The 15,510-nt window shown below is 41.6% G+C and overlaps 1 protein-coding gene across 3 annotated transcripts in view; it reads left to right on the forward strand.

Moving 5' to 3' along the window:
* Positions 1-10,239: 10,239 nt before the first annotated feature.
* The window catches only part of PRIM2 (DNA primase subunit 2), a 332,911-nt gene continuing 327,640 nt past the window's right edge, over positions 10,240-15,510 (forward strand). For all 3 annotated transcript variants that reach the window (XR_004285088.1, XM_032340337.1, XM_032340338.1), the window contains exons 1-3: positions 10,240-10,352; positions 11,094-11,255; positions 13,040-13,143. Coding sequence is in view for 2 of the 3 variants with exons in the window: in XM_032340337.1 (XP_032196228.1) it covers positions 11,102-11,255; positions 13,040-13,143 (258 nt within the window). In the remaining variant the exon portion in view is untranslated. The remainder of the gene's footprint in view (positions 10,353-11,093; positions 11,256-13,039; positions 13,144-15,510) is intronic.

Raw genomic sequence — 15,510 nt, forward strand, 5'->3', positions numbered from 1 at the left:
AGGAGCTCATGGTTTTATAACTAGTCTCAGTATTAAAGTTTAAATATTCAGAGTGGTTTGAATGCAAAGAAAAACCATGTTGCTGAGATCTTGTTAAATTGACGTGAACTCAGCAGTTTACTTTAGCAGGTTATATGGACAGTGTATTGGAAAATGCTATTAATTATAGAGCATAAGGCTAAATTGTATTTGAGGATAGTTTTTGGTGACTTGGATTCTTATGTTCCCATTCTTTAGTTCAATTCCTTTGAACACAAATAAGGTAATTCTAAGTGGATGGGTCTAGCACAGAGGATTCCAGTCCACTTAATTTAAGTAGGGAGGGACGCCTGGGTGGCTCAGTGGGTTAAGCCTCTGCCTTCGAGTGAGGTCACGATCTCAGGGTCCTGGGATCGAGCCATGCATTGGGCTCTCTGCTTGGCAGGGAGCCTGCTCCCCGCCCCCCCCCCCCCCCCCCCCCACCCCCCCCCCGCCTTTCTGCTTAGTTGTGATCTCTGTCTGTCAAATAAAATCTTCATTTAAAAAGTTAGGGAAAGAACAATAGAGACATTCTACTGTTGTAGAAGTTGTGAGGTACCAAATTGGGTTGTGTGCTTACTTAAAAGATATATTTCTCCCTATTTTTTTTTTTTTTTTTAAGATTTATTTATTTCAAGAGAGAGGAAGAACGCATGACCGGGCCAGGCAGAGGGAGAGGGAGAGACAGAATCTCAAGTGGACTCTGTGCTGAGTGTGGAGCCCAAGGCAGGACTCAATCTGATCACCCTGAGATCATGACCTGAGCCAAAACCAGGAGTTGAATGCTTAACTGACTGAGCCACCCAGGTGCCCAGAAATGGGTATTTCTTAGAGTCTTCGGATACCCTGAGCTGGCATAAATAATTAACACTGTAATAAAATAAATTCTGCCAAAAATTAATCTGACACAGCAATGAAGTGCCTAAAGTTATGGTACATAGGATTACCTATAAATGATAAGTAGAGCTCATAAATGCTAGTTTCCAAAATTATTTCCATGTGGCTCAACCAAGGTCAGATTTTTTTCTGTTATTTATTATTAGTCTTCTATATTTATAAAAAGCACCTAGAGCGAACAGTTTTACTGGATGTTTTCATGAAATTCATTTTGCACCCCTCATTCACCTCTCCACACACTCACCATATGGATAAACTCAAAGCAGAGGTATTGGATTAAATCCCACATAGTTCCTATCCCTTCCATGTCTCCGTCTTCAGCCCCAGACCGGGATTCAGGATGTTGTGCTGAACTCCTACTATGCTACCCCAGAGGGAGGGCCAGGTTAGTACATTCAACCTCGAAATATCTGGGTGGTGAAAAGCCCCAGGCAGGACAAACTTCAGGGGAGGCTCAGGCAACCCCTGCTACCAGCTTATTAGAGCAAGGAGTAGATGACACTGGCAAGTGAGGGTGAGAATTTAGGCAGTGGTGGCTCTCAGTTAAAATTACCTGGACCTTGGCACCTGCATGGTTCACAGATGAGGAAAACAAGAGGAACTGTGTTGTCAAGAGTGAGCTCCTGGCTCCAGGCCTATGGATGGAGGTGGCAGGGACCTCCCACCAAGCCTTCATCGGTCCATGCTTGGAAATCTCAGTCCCTGTCACAATGTCAGATCTGTCTTGGGTCCAACAGGGTGAGAGAAGAGAAGGTCTAAGAGTCTTGGAAGGATAGGAAGTGATGATGAGATGCTGGGTGGAGGGGGGAAGAAATAGAAGTAAAACAATTGCAAACATTTCCCAATGGGACACTATGTGTGGGAAGATTTTACTTTCCATATTTCTTAGGCTGTCTCCCTGCTGTGTTATTCCTTTTCTTTTAAAATTGCCCCTCTACATATATGTATTGCTTAAAGTAGAAGACTAAAGGAACATACATGTACCCCTGGTAGAGCATAAGCACTAGCATAGGACCAGAACCTTCAAAGCCCCTTGTACCCAAACAGTGCGTCCTCCTCTTTCCCACTCTTAGTTAACCACTATCTTTTTCTTTTTAAGATTTATTAGGGAGAGTGCATGTGCAGTTGGGGGGAAGGGGCAGAAGAAGAGGGAAAAAATGTCAAGCAGACTCCTCACTGAGTGTGAGCCAGACACAGGACTTGATCTTATGACCTTGAGGTCATGACCTGAGCTGAAATCAAGAGTTGGATGCCTAACTGACGGAGCCACCCAGGCGCCCCAGTTAACCACTATCTTGAATTTGATATGGGTCACTCTCTAGCTTTCTTTCTTTCTTTCTTTCTTTCTTTTTTTTTTTAAAGTTTTGTGTTTAAGTAATCTCTAAAAAAAAAAAATAAAGAAAAGTTATGTCTATGCCCAGCGTGGGGCTCCAACTTATGGCCCTGAAATCAAGAGTCTCAAGCTCTTCTGACTGAGCCAGCCAGATGCCACACTGTGTCTTGTTTTGTTGATAATTTTCCACCTTCAGTATATATCCCTGAACAACGTATTATTTCTTTATTTTTTTTTAGCTTTTATATAAAGGCTGAATTATATTCAATGAGAGACAGATGGCATGCTCAAAAGAGACTAATTGAAAGACAGAATTGGGGGCGCCTGGGTGGCTCAGTGGGTTAAACCCCCTGCCTTTGGCTCAGGTCATGATCCCAGGGTCCTGGCATTCTTTTTTCTATTGATTCTATTCTGACACTAATCCTAGGTTAATTATATTTTATAAGTTTCTTTTCCCAATTTGACGGTGATTTAAAAAATGTATTTTTATGTTTTTAACAAGTTCTTAATTTTTTTAAAAAAGATTTTACTTATTTATTTGACAGAGATCACAAGTAGGCAGAGAGGTGGGGTGGGGGGGTGGGGGGATGGGGAAGGCTCCCTACTGAGCAGAGAGCCTGATAAGGGCTCCATCCCAGGACCCTGAGACCATGACATGAGCCGAAGGCAGAGGCTTTAACCCACTGAGCCACACAGGTGCCCCTAGGCCTGTACTTTTTAAAAAAATTGTGTTAAATAGACATAATGTAAATCTTACCATTTTAACCATTTTTTAGTGTACAGTTGAGTGGCATTAAATATATTTACATAGTTGTACAACCATCACCACCATTCATCTCCAGAGTGGTGTGCTGTGCTGTGAAAAAGCTGTGCTTTTTCGTAATGTCTTGTTTAAGAAAGTCTTTGCTATATTAAGACCATCCTTATATTTGCTCTAAATTCTTGAAATTTTGCCTTCCACATTTAAGTCATTGAACCATCTGGAATTGGGTTTTGTTTATAGTGGGAGGTAGGAAACACATTTTCTCCCATATAGATAGCTGGTTGCCCCAGCACCATTTAGAGCTGTCCATTTTCTCTGCATCAGGCTATACAGTAGATGTTTGTATACCAAGTTTCTTCATAGGTGTGGGTCCATTTCTGCTTCTCTTTTCTGTTTCTTTGGTTGATCTGTCTATTTCTGGCCCAGTTTCATATTGTTTTAAATACAAAGGAACTATGATATACCTTACCATCTTTCTGAACTTCTATTCTCCTAAAGATGCATGTAACTAAATCCCTAATTTTCTTCTGGTCTCTGCTTCATGATCATGTCCATAGCTAGTCTTTCCTGGCTACCCTTTCTAAAATTCCAGAGCCTCCTCTAAAAACTTTATATCCTCTTACTGTGCTTTTTTCTTTCTTCTTAGAAAAATACATATATCATCATTAAATGTATAAATGTATTAAATGATGTATATACTTCTCTTGTTTGTTGTCTCTCTTTCCCACTAGAAGAAAAGGATTATGAGGGCAGGGATTTTGGCTGTTTCATCACTTTTGTGTCCCTAACACAGAAGACATTGCCTGGCACTCAGTAGGTACTGAATTAGTATTTCTAAAACAAGTCATATAAGGTTGGAAACAGTCAACAAAACCAAAAGACAACTGACAGAATGGGAGAAGATATTTGCAAGTGACATATCAGATAAAGGACTAGTATCCAAAATCTATAAAGAACTTATCAAACTTGGGGCACCTGGGTGGCTCAGTGGGTTAAGCCTCTGCCTTCGGCTCAGGTCATGATCCCAGGGTCCTGGGATCGAGCTCCGCATCGGACTCTCTGCTCGGCGGGGAGCCTGCTTCCTCCTCTCTCTCTGCCTGCCTCTCTGACTACTTGTGATCTCTCTCTGTCAAATAAATAAATAAAATCTTTAAAAAAAAAACTTATCAAACTCAACACCTAAAGAAAAATAATCTAATCAAGAAATGGGCAGAAGACATGAACAGACATTTCTACAAAGAAGACATCCAGATGGCCAACAGACACATGAAAAAGTGCTCAACATTACTCAGCATCAGGGAAATACAAATCAAAACCACAATGAGATACCACCTCACACCAGTCAGAATGGCTGAAATTAACAAGTCAGGAAACGACAGATGTTGGCGAGGTTGCAGAGAAAGGGGAACCTTCCTACACTGTTGGTGGGAATGCAGGCTGATGCAGCCACTCTGGAAAACAGCATGGAGGTTCCTCAAAAAGTTGAAAATAGAGCTACCCTACAACCCAGCAATCACACTACTGGGTATTTACCCTAAGGATACGGATGTAATGATCCGAAGGGGCATGCTCCCCTGAATGTTCATAGCAGTAATGTCTGCAATAGCCAAACTATGGAAAGAACCTAGATGTTCCATCAACAGATGAATGGATAAAGAAGAGGTAGTATATATATACAATGGAATACTATGCAGCCATCAAAAGAAATGAAATCTTGCCATTTGCAATGATGTGGATGGAACTAGAGGGTATTATGCTGAGCGAAATAAGTCAATCAGAGAAAGATAATTATCATATGATCTCCCTGATAGGAGGAATTTGAGAGGCAAAGTAGGGGACTTAGGGAGTAGGGAAGAAAAAAATGAAGCAAGATGGTATCGGGAGGGAGACAAAACGTAAAAGACTCTTAATCTCACAAAACAAACTGAGGGTTGCCGGGGTGAGGAGGGTATGAGGTGGTTGGGTTATGGACATTTGGGAGGGTATGTGCTATGGTGAGTGCTGTGAAGTGTGTAAGCTTGATGATTCACAGACCTGTACCCCTGGGGCAAATGATACACTATATATTAATAAAAAATAAAAATAGAAGGGGATTAAGGAAAACAAAACAAAACAACCCAAATCATATAAGGTTGATATGTGAAAGGGTCATCTTCCCCTCCTGTACTTCCCCTTACAAATATGCTTTTTCTCTAATTCTCTCGCTTCTTGATGCTAAATGAATAAAAGCAATCTGAAGGGAGAAAGAACAAAGTGCTCCTCTAGTTTTTTTTCCTTGCCATGTCCCAGAGGTGGTCAGTGAAAACGAAAGGGTGGAGGGATCGGTGTTGGCTGTGTGGTATTTTCTGGGTTGGCTCTCCTGCTGGAAATCCCTTCTGTCTTTGCTTTCCATGGCAAGCAATGCTGGCTGGACCTAGAGTTTATGGAGTCCTCACTGTGTAAGGAAATGTACCACACCTTTGATTTTTAGGGCAGCACACCCTGCACAGGAGAAGAACGAACACTCACTTTGTCTTAGCAAGCACAGCAACTAAAATTTTAGTTGTAAAGGTGACATACTACAGGACAGAACTCTTAGAGCTGTGGAGTCATCTAAGAGTGAATGCCCTATGAGGCAGTCTGCCTTTAGCTGGGTCATGTCCAGAAAGGCACCCACGTGAGCAGTGATGATTCATGGAAATTTTGTCAGAGATGGTACTCTGTGCTTATTGTAGGCTAAGCTGGGGAGCCAACTCATTTTGGAAGGAATGTGTATGGAGTTTTCAGATGAGGACTTGAAGTTTTATATGTTGGATTCAAACCTTTGATTCAAACCATCTGTTGTATGGCAGGCTGAACCCATCAGTTTTTTTAAAAATATACCTTTCATATTTTACATTAATTCAGTATAGTAAATATTTGTTGGCAGCCCCTGCAGTGCCATACACTGGGGTTATAAAGATGAATGACCTACTGGTTCCTGTTTTTGAGATGTTTATGGTCTAATGGAAGTAAAAGTTGTATGTTTATATGTGTTTTTCCTCCCCCAGATTGTGAGGTTGAGGTCTATAATTTATATGCATCTTGGTTGCCATGGCTGAGCATTGTGTTAATTCTTTTGATGAAATAAATATACAAAAGAGCTTGCGTGACTTACCAAATATGGTTACTGAAATGTATAACGTTGTGCATCATTGGTAGGTGTGTAGATGTGTAGATGTATATTACAGTTGCCTCTGAATACAGAAAACACTCTTCATGGTGAGGTGATGACCAAGGGAGGGTATTCTGAGGAGTGTGTTCATCAGATCATTCAGTGGTTCATGTTCTCAGAAGATTAAGAACCTCTGTAGTGTAGGGCTATGACTAGAAGAAGAATTACACTATATAGAATTACAAGGAACATGGTGGTTTAAGTGAGGAGCAGCCCAGGTGGCATAAGCAAAGGCTGTAGAGGATGGAGGAAGGCAGCAGCTGACTACTTGAATGATAGGTAGAATTCTTACAGGAGGGTTGGTTAGGGCTTTTGAAGTGGAGGCCTCACCACAAAGAGAGATATAAGACAGGAAAGTGCAAGGCCTTTTGGGAAAGAGTTGGTATTTCAGAGCTGAAGGGCAGTGGTAGACAATAAAGTCATTAAATCTTCGGACCACGCTGTGGAAAGCCTTCAGATGTTTTTGAATGATTAAAACAGAACTTTAAAAATACCATAAGGGGTGCCTGGGTAGCTCAGTGGATTAAGCCGCTGCCTTCGGCTCAGGTCATGATCTCAGAGTCCTGGGATCAAGCCCCGCATCGGGCTCTCTGCTCAGCAGGGAGCCTGCTTCCCCTTCTCTCTCTGCCTGACTCTCTGCCTACTTGTGATCTCTCTCTCTGTCAAATAAAATAAAAGAAAATCTTAAAAAAAAATAAAAATACCATAAAATGCCCCTATAGTCTGCCTCACTGCCAGTGGCTTAGTTGCCACTAACATAGAGCAGTTTTATATTGTAGTAGACTAATTTTTTTTAATAGTCCAAAGAATTATTTAGAAGATATCGACTATTGTAGAAAAATGGGTATTGACCCTTAAAGGTGAGCAAATTTAAGACTGGACTGAGGACAAAGCTAAAAAATTTCAATAAAAACCAGATATAGCTCAGAGTGGCTGCCTTGCACCTCAAGTTTTGATTGCAAAGGCTACAATCTGCCCAGATTGTAGGAGTAGAGGAGTTTGGGGTTAGGTGCACAAGTGGAGGGAGAAAGAGTTGCAGAGGGCAGCCTCCTTGTGGAAGTGAGAAGCATTGCAGAAAAATGTATTGGCATGTCAAAATCATCTTTCATTCTTTCTCATCAAACATGAGTTTTATTGCTTAAAACAAAATGTTTGCAGTGTTTGTCCCTGAGTGACAGTATAAGCAGATAGCAGCATCATAAGTGGATTTTTCATTTGACATTTTCCAAATTTTCTAAAATTTTATTTACTAGGAAAGGTAATTTAAAAATGACCATTGTTGGGCGCCTGGGTAGCTCAGTGGGTTAAAGCCTCTGCCTTTGGCTCAGGTCATGATCTCAGGGTCCTGGGATCGAGCCCCGCATTGGGCTCTCTGCTCAGCAGGGAGCCTGTTTCCTCCTCTCTCTCTCTGCCTACTTGTGATCTCTCTCTCTGTCATGATCTCAGGGTCCTGGGATCGAGCCCCGCATTGGGCTCTCTGCTCAGCAGGGAGCCTGTTTCCTCCTCTCTCTCTCTGCCTACTTATGATCTCTCTCTCTGTCAAATAAATAAATAAAATCTTAAAAAAAATGACTGTTGTCAATTAGGTAATGTTTTTACAAAATTGGGCTCATATGGCATATGTGGTTTTATGTATTCTGCTGTTGATAGTATCCTGAGCATTTTTCCAAGTCAGTATTCTTCAAAAACATGTATTCTGAATGGCTGTGTAATGTGTCATGGTATGACTATACTACCATTTATTTATCTGGGTTTTCACGCTACATGTGGTGTAATAAAGTTCTTTGAACACAAATTTTTGTGTCCATTTCTGAACAGATTCATATATGTGACTTTTTTTGTCAAACTGTATGAATTCTTTTAGGGCTCACAACACACATTACTATATTGTACTCCGGACTTGTAGCACCACAATCAATTCCTGTATGAGGTCATCGTACTGGACTTTCCCCAGCACTGAGTATTTTCAATGTAAAATCTTTGCCAGTTTTGTAGGGGAAAATTTTTTTGCTGCCAGTGATAAATTTCCCCCCACATTTTATCATTGGTTATTTATTGCTGTTCTTTTGCCATTTTTCAATCTGCGTCAGTATTTTTTCTAATTAACTTACAAAGCTCTTTACATTTTGATGGTATTAGTATGGTAAACCTTTCCCCTTGTGTGATGACTGCAAAAATTTTGTCATTTTTTTTTATTTAAAAAAATTTTTTTAAAAGATTTTATTTGACAGAGAAAGACACAGCAAGAGAGGGAACACAAGCAGGGAGAGTGAGAGAGGGAGAAGCAGGCTTCCCACCGAGCAGGTAGCCCCATGCAGGGCTCGATCCCAAGATCCCTGGGATCATGACCCGAGCAGAAGACAGAAGCCCAACGACTGAGCCACCCAGGCACCCCAATTTTGTCATTTTTTTAGATGTCCAATTTTACATTTTTATAGTCAAATCCTTAGATTTCTTTGCAGTTTATTTGCATTTGTTCCCTATCCAGAGAATAGACAAATATTCATGTAAATGTTATCATCTGTGCTCCAGGTTTTTTCAGGCAGTTCTCATGCTTTCAGGTGTCTTCTTTATACCAGGTTATGTTAATTATGTTGTTTGATACAGAGAGGAAAGAAAGTGAGGTGCTGCTGTCATAACGTGGCATTAGTTATGTATTATTGTATTATGTATTATGTATTATTGTATTATGTATTATTGTATTATGTATTACTGTATTGTATGCTGGTTAGCACTGGTGCTTGGAGACAGTCTCCCTCACTTTGAACCTGGCTCTGTCACTTGGGTGATCTTTGAAGTAACTTCTTTCCCTGTTCTGCGGTTTCCTGATCTGTAAAATGGGTTAATAATATAACCTATCTCATAAAGTTATGAGAATAAAATGACTTGATAGGGAAATCACTTAGAACACGTCCTGATACAAAGTCAGTGCTAGCCGGTTTGATTCATGATGGGATGCTTACTTGTAAGTTTGGTATTGCTTCGATATGTTTTGTATTTCTAAAAATTTGAATATTTCATTTCAAATTGATGATTACCTTTACTACATCTTTCCCCAGCCACTTTAGTAAGGCACGCCTCCTAGAGGCCACAGATGAAGCTTTTTTCCAGCTCTTAAAAACCCTACAGCTCTGTCGAGTCAGAGTTCGTGTGGTTCTGACCCACCCCTTCTGATGGGCTCTTACTTGCTCTCTGAGCCTAATCTCTTCTACCTTTTGTAGGCCCCGGAGTGATTTCTGCGTGTGTGCGTTCATGCATTCTAGTTTGTTATCTTGCGGGGCGTGGGCGGGGGAGAACTGAAGGTAGAGTCTGTCTTTATGCGGCTTGCCGTCCCTTAGGAAAAAAACAAGATGTACTGTGCATAGGTGGACAAACTACCATTCATTTTTTAGCTTCTATTTTCTCATCTGTAAAATGGGGGTAATACAACCTATCTTATAGGGTCGGTGAGAGATTAAACAAGAAAACAGAGCCCCTATTAGAGAGCCTGCGAAAGGAGCTCCTTAAACGCCCATTTCTCCTCCATTCCTCCGCTAGCTTCAGAGGAGTCGGTCTAGCCCTCTGGGTTAAAGCTCCATACTCTTCGGAGCGTGGACATTTCTGCCGCTAGCCTTTCAGGACCCCAGTTTCAATCATCAAAAGCTACCGACGGGGGCGCCTGGGTGGCTCAGTGGGTTAAGGCCTCTGTCTTCCGCTCAGGTCATGATCCCAGGGTCCTAGGATCGAGCCCCGCGTCAGGCTCTCTGCTCCGCGGGGAGCCTGCTTCCTCCTCTCTCTCTCTCTCTGCCTGCCTCTCTGCCTACTTGTGATCTCTGTCTGTCAAATAAATAAATAAATAAAATCTTAAAATTCTTAAAAAAAAAAAAAAAAAGCTACCGAGGACACACACAGGAGGTGCAGTTTATAATTTGGAAACACACAAGAGCGTATCTTTAAAAATTTTAAGCCGGCAAAGCCGACTAAACTCGCTCCAGAACCCAGGAACGCCTCACGGAGCATGCGCAGGGCGCGCCCTGGGCGGGCGAGACGCTCGGGGGGCGGGCTCTGAGGTCCCGTCACTTCCGTTTCCGATCCCGTATGAACTCTCCCGCCATCTGAGGAAAGTGCCGTTTGGGGGTTTGTGTGTTTCGTATTTTGTGTGGTTGCAGGTAAGGGGACCTCCTGCGGCTTTGGGACGGACAGTGGTCGTGGTGTGGAGCTTGCCAGTGGGGAAAGAAGGGAGAGCACTTTACCGGCGGTGGGAGCCGAAGGATGACACGGCGGGGAGGGGGTATTAGATATTGATTGGTTGGGGCTGAGATGCAGGGGCCGGCGAGTGGAGCGAGAAGCTTCGCCGAAGGGCTCCGGTAGGATCGAGGGGGCTGATTTTTATAAGGAGCTTGTAGATGCTTCTTACAGAGTTCGGAGAGATTGAATTGGAAAGACGTGTTCTGTTTCCCAGGGTCATGAGTTGGGAAGTGAGTCACCGGACCCGGTCCCTTAAGCCTCTTCTCTGGAAACCAGAACCTACCGCGCTTTCCTCCGAATTCACGATGGCAGCCCGTATAACTTCATCTTAACTCTTGGGGCTGCAGAGGTCCGAAGGCGGTGGCACACAGACCTATAGTGAACAGGCAGCGTAGCCTCACGTTCATGTTCTTGGACGTTTTGACCACCACCTGCATTTCACCTTGCACACACCGCCCCCACTCTCCTGACAGAATTGTTACAGGTGTGTTGTAGAAACTCTGGAGTATACAGAAGGACCTATTACCCAGGGACGACCGCGGTTAACATTTTCTGCATGCCCTTCAGTTTTTTCCTATGTATGTGAAGTTATGTTTTGTACTTGTTTGTTGTTTTCAACTCTTATTTGCCATTATTTTAACCATTTTATGTTTCCTTCCAAGGTAACGAGATGCAGTTTTCTCGAGCAAATTGGAAAAGACTGAGGTTGACAGGTGACCAAAGGAATGTTTGCTACCCTCATAGCCTTCAGTTTTACTTGGAGCCACCTTCTGAAAGCATATCGTTGATCGAATTTGAAAGCTTGGCTATCGATAGAGTTAAATGTGAGTGGTACTTGTATTAGAGTTTGTATGTTCTTGACAACTTCACTTACACTTTGGGGGAACGAATGAGGGTAATTTATTTCCTTCATTCAATTCATTCAAGAAATGTATATATTGAGGGCTTGTTATTTTATTTGTTGTACAGTATATATTTATTGAATGCCACTATATTCTAGGTTGGGTGGGGATTTTCAGATGGATAATGTAATTCTCATATTCGTTGAAGCTGTATTCTAGGACATAGATACAGACGTCCAAAATAATAACTGTAATTTAGTATTTTAAGTGTCTTACTAGAGGTTAATAGTAGTGCTCTTGAAAGAGGTGGGAGTGACTCAGACTGATTAAGACTCCGTAGAGAAGTTGAAATGTAATCTGGACTTTGAAGGATGAGTAGAAATTTCTCAAAAGAAAAGTAAAATTTTTTTCAAGCTGAGAAAGTGGACTGTACAGAGGCTTGGAGGCATGAGAGAGAATGTTATATTTGAGGAACAGTGACAAGGACAAGTTTAGGTTAGGTGGAGAAGAATGGATAACCAAGGGCATTTTGTGCCAAGTTAGTGGTGTAATATCTGGGTGTAAGTATTGCGGGCCTACTTATCGTCTGAGTGCTGGTGAAAGAGAGAAATAAGCTAGGCATAAACGGAAACAAATAATAGCAGTGTCTTCTGAGTTTATGTTCTAGGATATCCTTGTGGGAAAATCAGAAGGTAAGGAACGGTACTGTTAGTCACTTTTAGAAGAGCTGAGTGACAATACAGAGAGGGAGCTCTCAGAGCTGATGAATGAAGAGTGAAGACACAGGAGAAGAGGGTTTTAGGAAGCTTAGCAGTGTCAGGTGCTTCATAGAGATTAAGGTGATTGAAAAGTGCCCCTTACATTAGGCACTTAAGGAGTGAGATGGTGAGGGCCTGAGCTAAGTCAATAACAGTGTCAGGGATAGGAAGGGAGCCATTTAAGTGATACTAAGGAGGTATTCCTGAAGGATTTGGTAAGTGTTTGGATGTGAGGAGTGAGAGGGCAGGTGGGAGTGGCTGAAACTCCATTCTGGATGATCTAGTGGTTAGAAACTTTGCTAGTGGAGATGGGGATGGCCAGAAGAGGGGTAGGATGGAGGGGAAGAGAGTGAGTTTAGTTTGGGATACCATAGTGAGGTGTTTGTGGGGCATGGGTTTACGCTCAGGATTCATTTTAGAAGGTTTTCATTCTTGGAATTATAAAAATGCTTTTCATAATGATGGGAGTAGAGTTCATCTGCGGAAGGAATGACAAGGTACGTTGGGAACCTTTGAACAGTTGTGTGGATCTATTCAGGACAGTTCACTTGAATTGTTGAAAGGTTCTGCTTTTTTGCTTTTGTCTTCTCCTTTTCTACTTCATCAGTAAAGGAAGGGCTATTTTTTCTGTTGCGTCTATGCTGAGCAAATGAAGCAAACTCACAGTTCCACATGAGGGATGCAAACAAGGGTGCTCGATTTTCTTTTCGTACCAACACACCTCAACAGTGGTGGCTCAGTACAGCAGTGATGATCCCCCATCCCTCTTCCTCAGAATCCCTGGTATTAGATTATGTTATGGGACAATGGATGGAGATTATTTTCCTATAAATTTATATAATTTATATAGTGTACTTGCAGAAAGTAAAGCCATTATAGTTTGTCATCTTTTAAAAATAAGTAATTATGGGATTGCTATTCAAAGAAAGAGTTTGTCTTGGGACTTAGTTTTTAAAAATTTTCTTGCATTCATATGTTGTTTTCTTCTGTTTTTAAAATATTTTCTAGTGCTAAAAGCAGTTGAAAATCTTGGTGTGAGCTATGTGAAAGGAACTGAGCCATACCAGAGTAAGTTGGAGAGTGAGATAAGAAGGCTCAAGTTTTCCTTCAGAGTAAGTAAAAGTGGGAAAGAGATGTTCTTCAGTTTGTATATATTTATATAGTGAGTTTTGGTTGTGGCAAAGATCTGTTATTAGGCACAGGGCTTTAAAAAAGACTAATGTAGCATAGATAGACTCTGCCCGAAGGGATATCTGTAGTCCACTAGGAGTGATTGGCTTATAGTGATTATAAAACAGCAGGGTTTCTCAACCTCAGGACTACTGACATTTGGGTCTGATAATTCCTTGGTGTAGGGAGTGTTCTCTGCATTGTAGGATGCTCAGTAGCGTCTCTGGCTTCTGCCCAGTAGATATCTCCAGACATTGCCAGACGTACCCTGGGCACCACAGCATTGGGGTGATGTTTGCTCTAGGAACTCCAAGAGCACATATAATTACCCAGCTCACACTGGGGAGGTTTGGGAAGGCATCCCGGTTCCAGGTAGTGCTGGAACTGAATCTGATAGATGTGATCAGATTTTTATTTTGGGAAGATAGCTGCCAACAGCAGATTGAGTGGGTTATGTCTGGTAGGAGGAAAACCAGTCAGCTTGAAAATGATGAGAATGAATTGAATGGGGAAAAGGGTACTGATATTAAGAGATACTCTGAAGGTTGGAGGAAAAGATTTTAGTGATTAATTGCAGGGAGAAGGGAGAGAAGAGTTAGGAATGACACCCAGGTTTCTGGTTAGGGCAACTAGGTGGATGGTGATAGTAGTTTGAGAGATGATCTACAGGAGGAGAAGCAAATCTTAGAAAGATGTTGAGTTCTAGACATGAATTTGGGTGCTCATGGAAGGGCCTAGTGGATAGTTGGATATGCATACAGGTTGTACTCAGGAGACCTCTGGAGTGGAGGTATGGATTTAAGAAGAAAGTTGGTATCATCAGGAGGAGGAAAATATTTGAGTGAGAAGATGATGGCAGACAGGATGTGAAGAATACCAATGTTTAAAGTGAAGTAGAATTGGGAGAGTCTGGGAAGGCGATTGAGAAGGAGTTGCCGGAGAGGTAGGAGATCAGCGGAGATAATAATGGCGTGGTAGCCAAGGAAGGCTGGAGTTGACGTAATGATCATGATAGCAATACCATAGCAATTAACAGCATTCATATTATAACAAGCTTTCATATTATGCTTACTGTATCCCAGTTTAAGCACACGACATATATTAACCTGTGTAATCCAGTTAACAGTCTTATGAGACAGATACTATCGTCACCCCTATATTTAGATAAGAGAATGGAGTTATTGATGAGCTATGTAACTGGCCCAGGCTTATAAGATGGTAGATGGTAGAGCCAAGATTCCAATCTGGACATTTTGTCTCCCTCATGTTACCCTTAACTACTTAATTTCAGAAGGTTAGGCTCATATGAGATGAATTGCATAGAATCCATTGGATTTATTAGCTTGGTTGGGCCTTGTAGATAGAGGCAGAAGCCAGTGATGGCAGTGTTTGGGGGAGAGAGGTGGGTATGGGATATGTACTGTTTTAAGATGGCTAGCTGAAAAGACAGGGAAAAGCAGGTCTGAATACAGAAAAATGTATAGGGAAAAGAGAAGGCATGCATACGCAACAGGAGATACTTGAACATGCTTATAAGCTGAGGGAAGAAATCTGGAAGACAAAGAAGAGGGAATTTGAAGACACTTTGAGAGAGCATTTGATTAAGCAAGATCATTAGGGGGCAAGAGCAGAAGGGTTGCATGGCTTAGGTTTAGGGATTAGTTTATGTAGGAGGAGGGAGAGATCTTTTGTCCACAGAGATGGAAGGGAAGGTAGTACAGTGTGGATGCAGAAGCCTGGAGCTGCAAAAGTTGGCCTGTGGTCTTTAATTTCTGTAAAGTAGGTGAAGTTATCTGTTGAGAGAGAAGGGTAGGTGGTGTGGTAGGGAGCTTGGGTCAACTAGTGAAGACTGAAACAGCTTTTCTAAGAGTGAGGAAAGATGATTATGTGTCAGATCCCTGTTTTATTGCTTATAAGTATTGTTACCCTGGAAAAATTATATGACATTCCTGTGCCTCAGTTTCCTCATTTTTAAAATAGGGATATAGTAGTGCTTACTATCTTTTACTAATCTCTTACTACTAAGAGATTTTTTTCAAAAGATTAAATGGGTTAATAAGATTAAAAATGCTTATAACAGTGCCTGGGACCTCATAAGTGCTCAAGACCTGTTTGCTCTTACTGTTGAGCTTGCATAAGGATTCCTTAGTGCTTGTAAAAGTCAAGTTCATTTTAGAGATTGTCAATTTTTAATATTCCATATTCTCAATAATGGTGTATTTTTTTCCCAGAGGTTCTCAGTGTTTTGGGAATAGGACTGTAGAGTGTAGCTATAGATTTATTTAAAAATCTAAGTTTTGACAAATGGT

Source organism: Mustela erminea, chromosome 4 (genome assembly GCF_009829155.1).
Source record: "Mustela erminea isolate mMusErm1 chromosome 4, mMusErm1.Pri, whole genome shotgun sequence".
Lineage (NCBI taxonomy): Eukaryota > Metazoa > Chordata > Mammalia > Carnivora > Mustelidae > Mustela > Mustela erminea.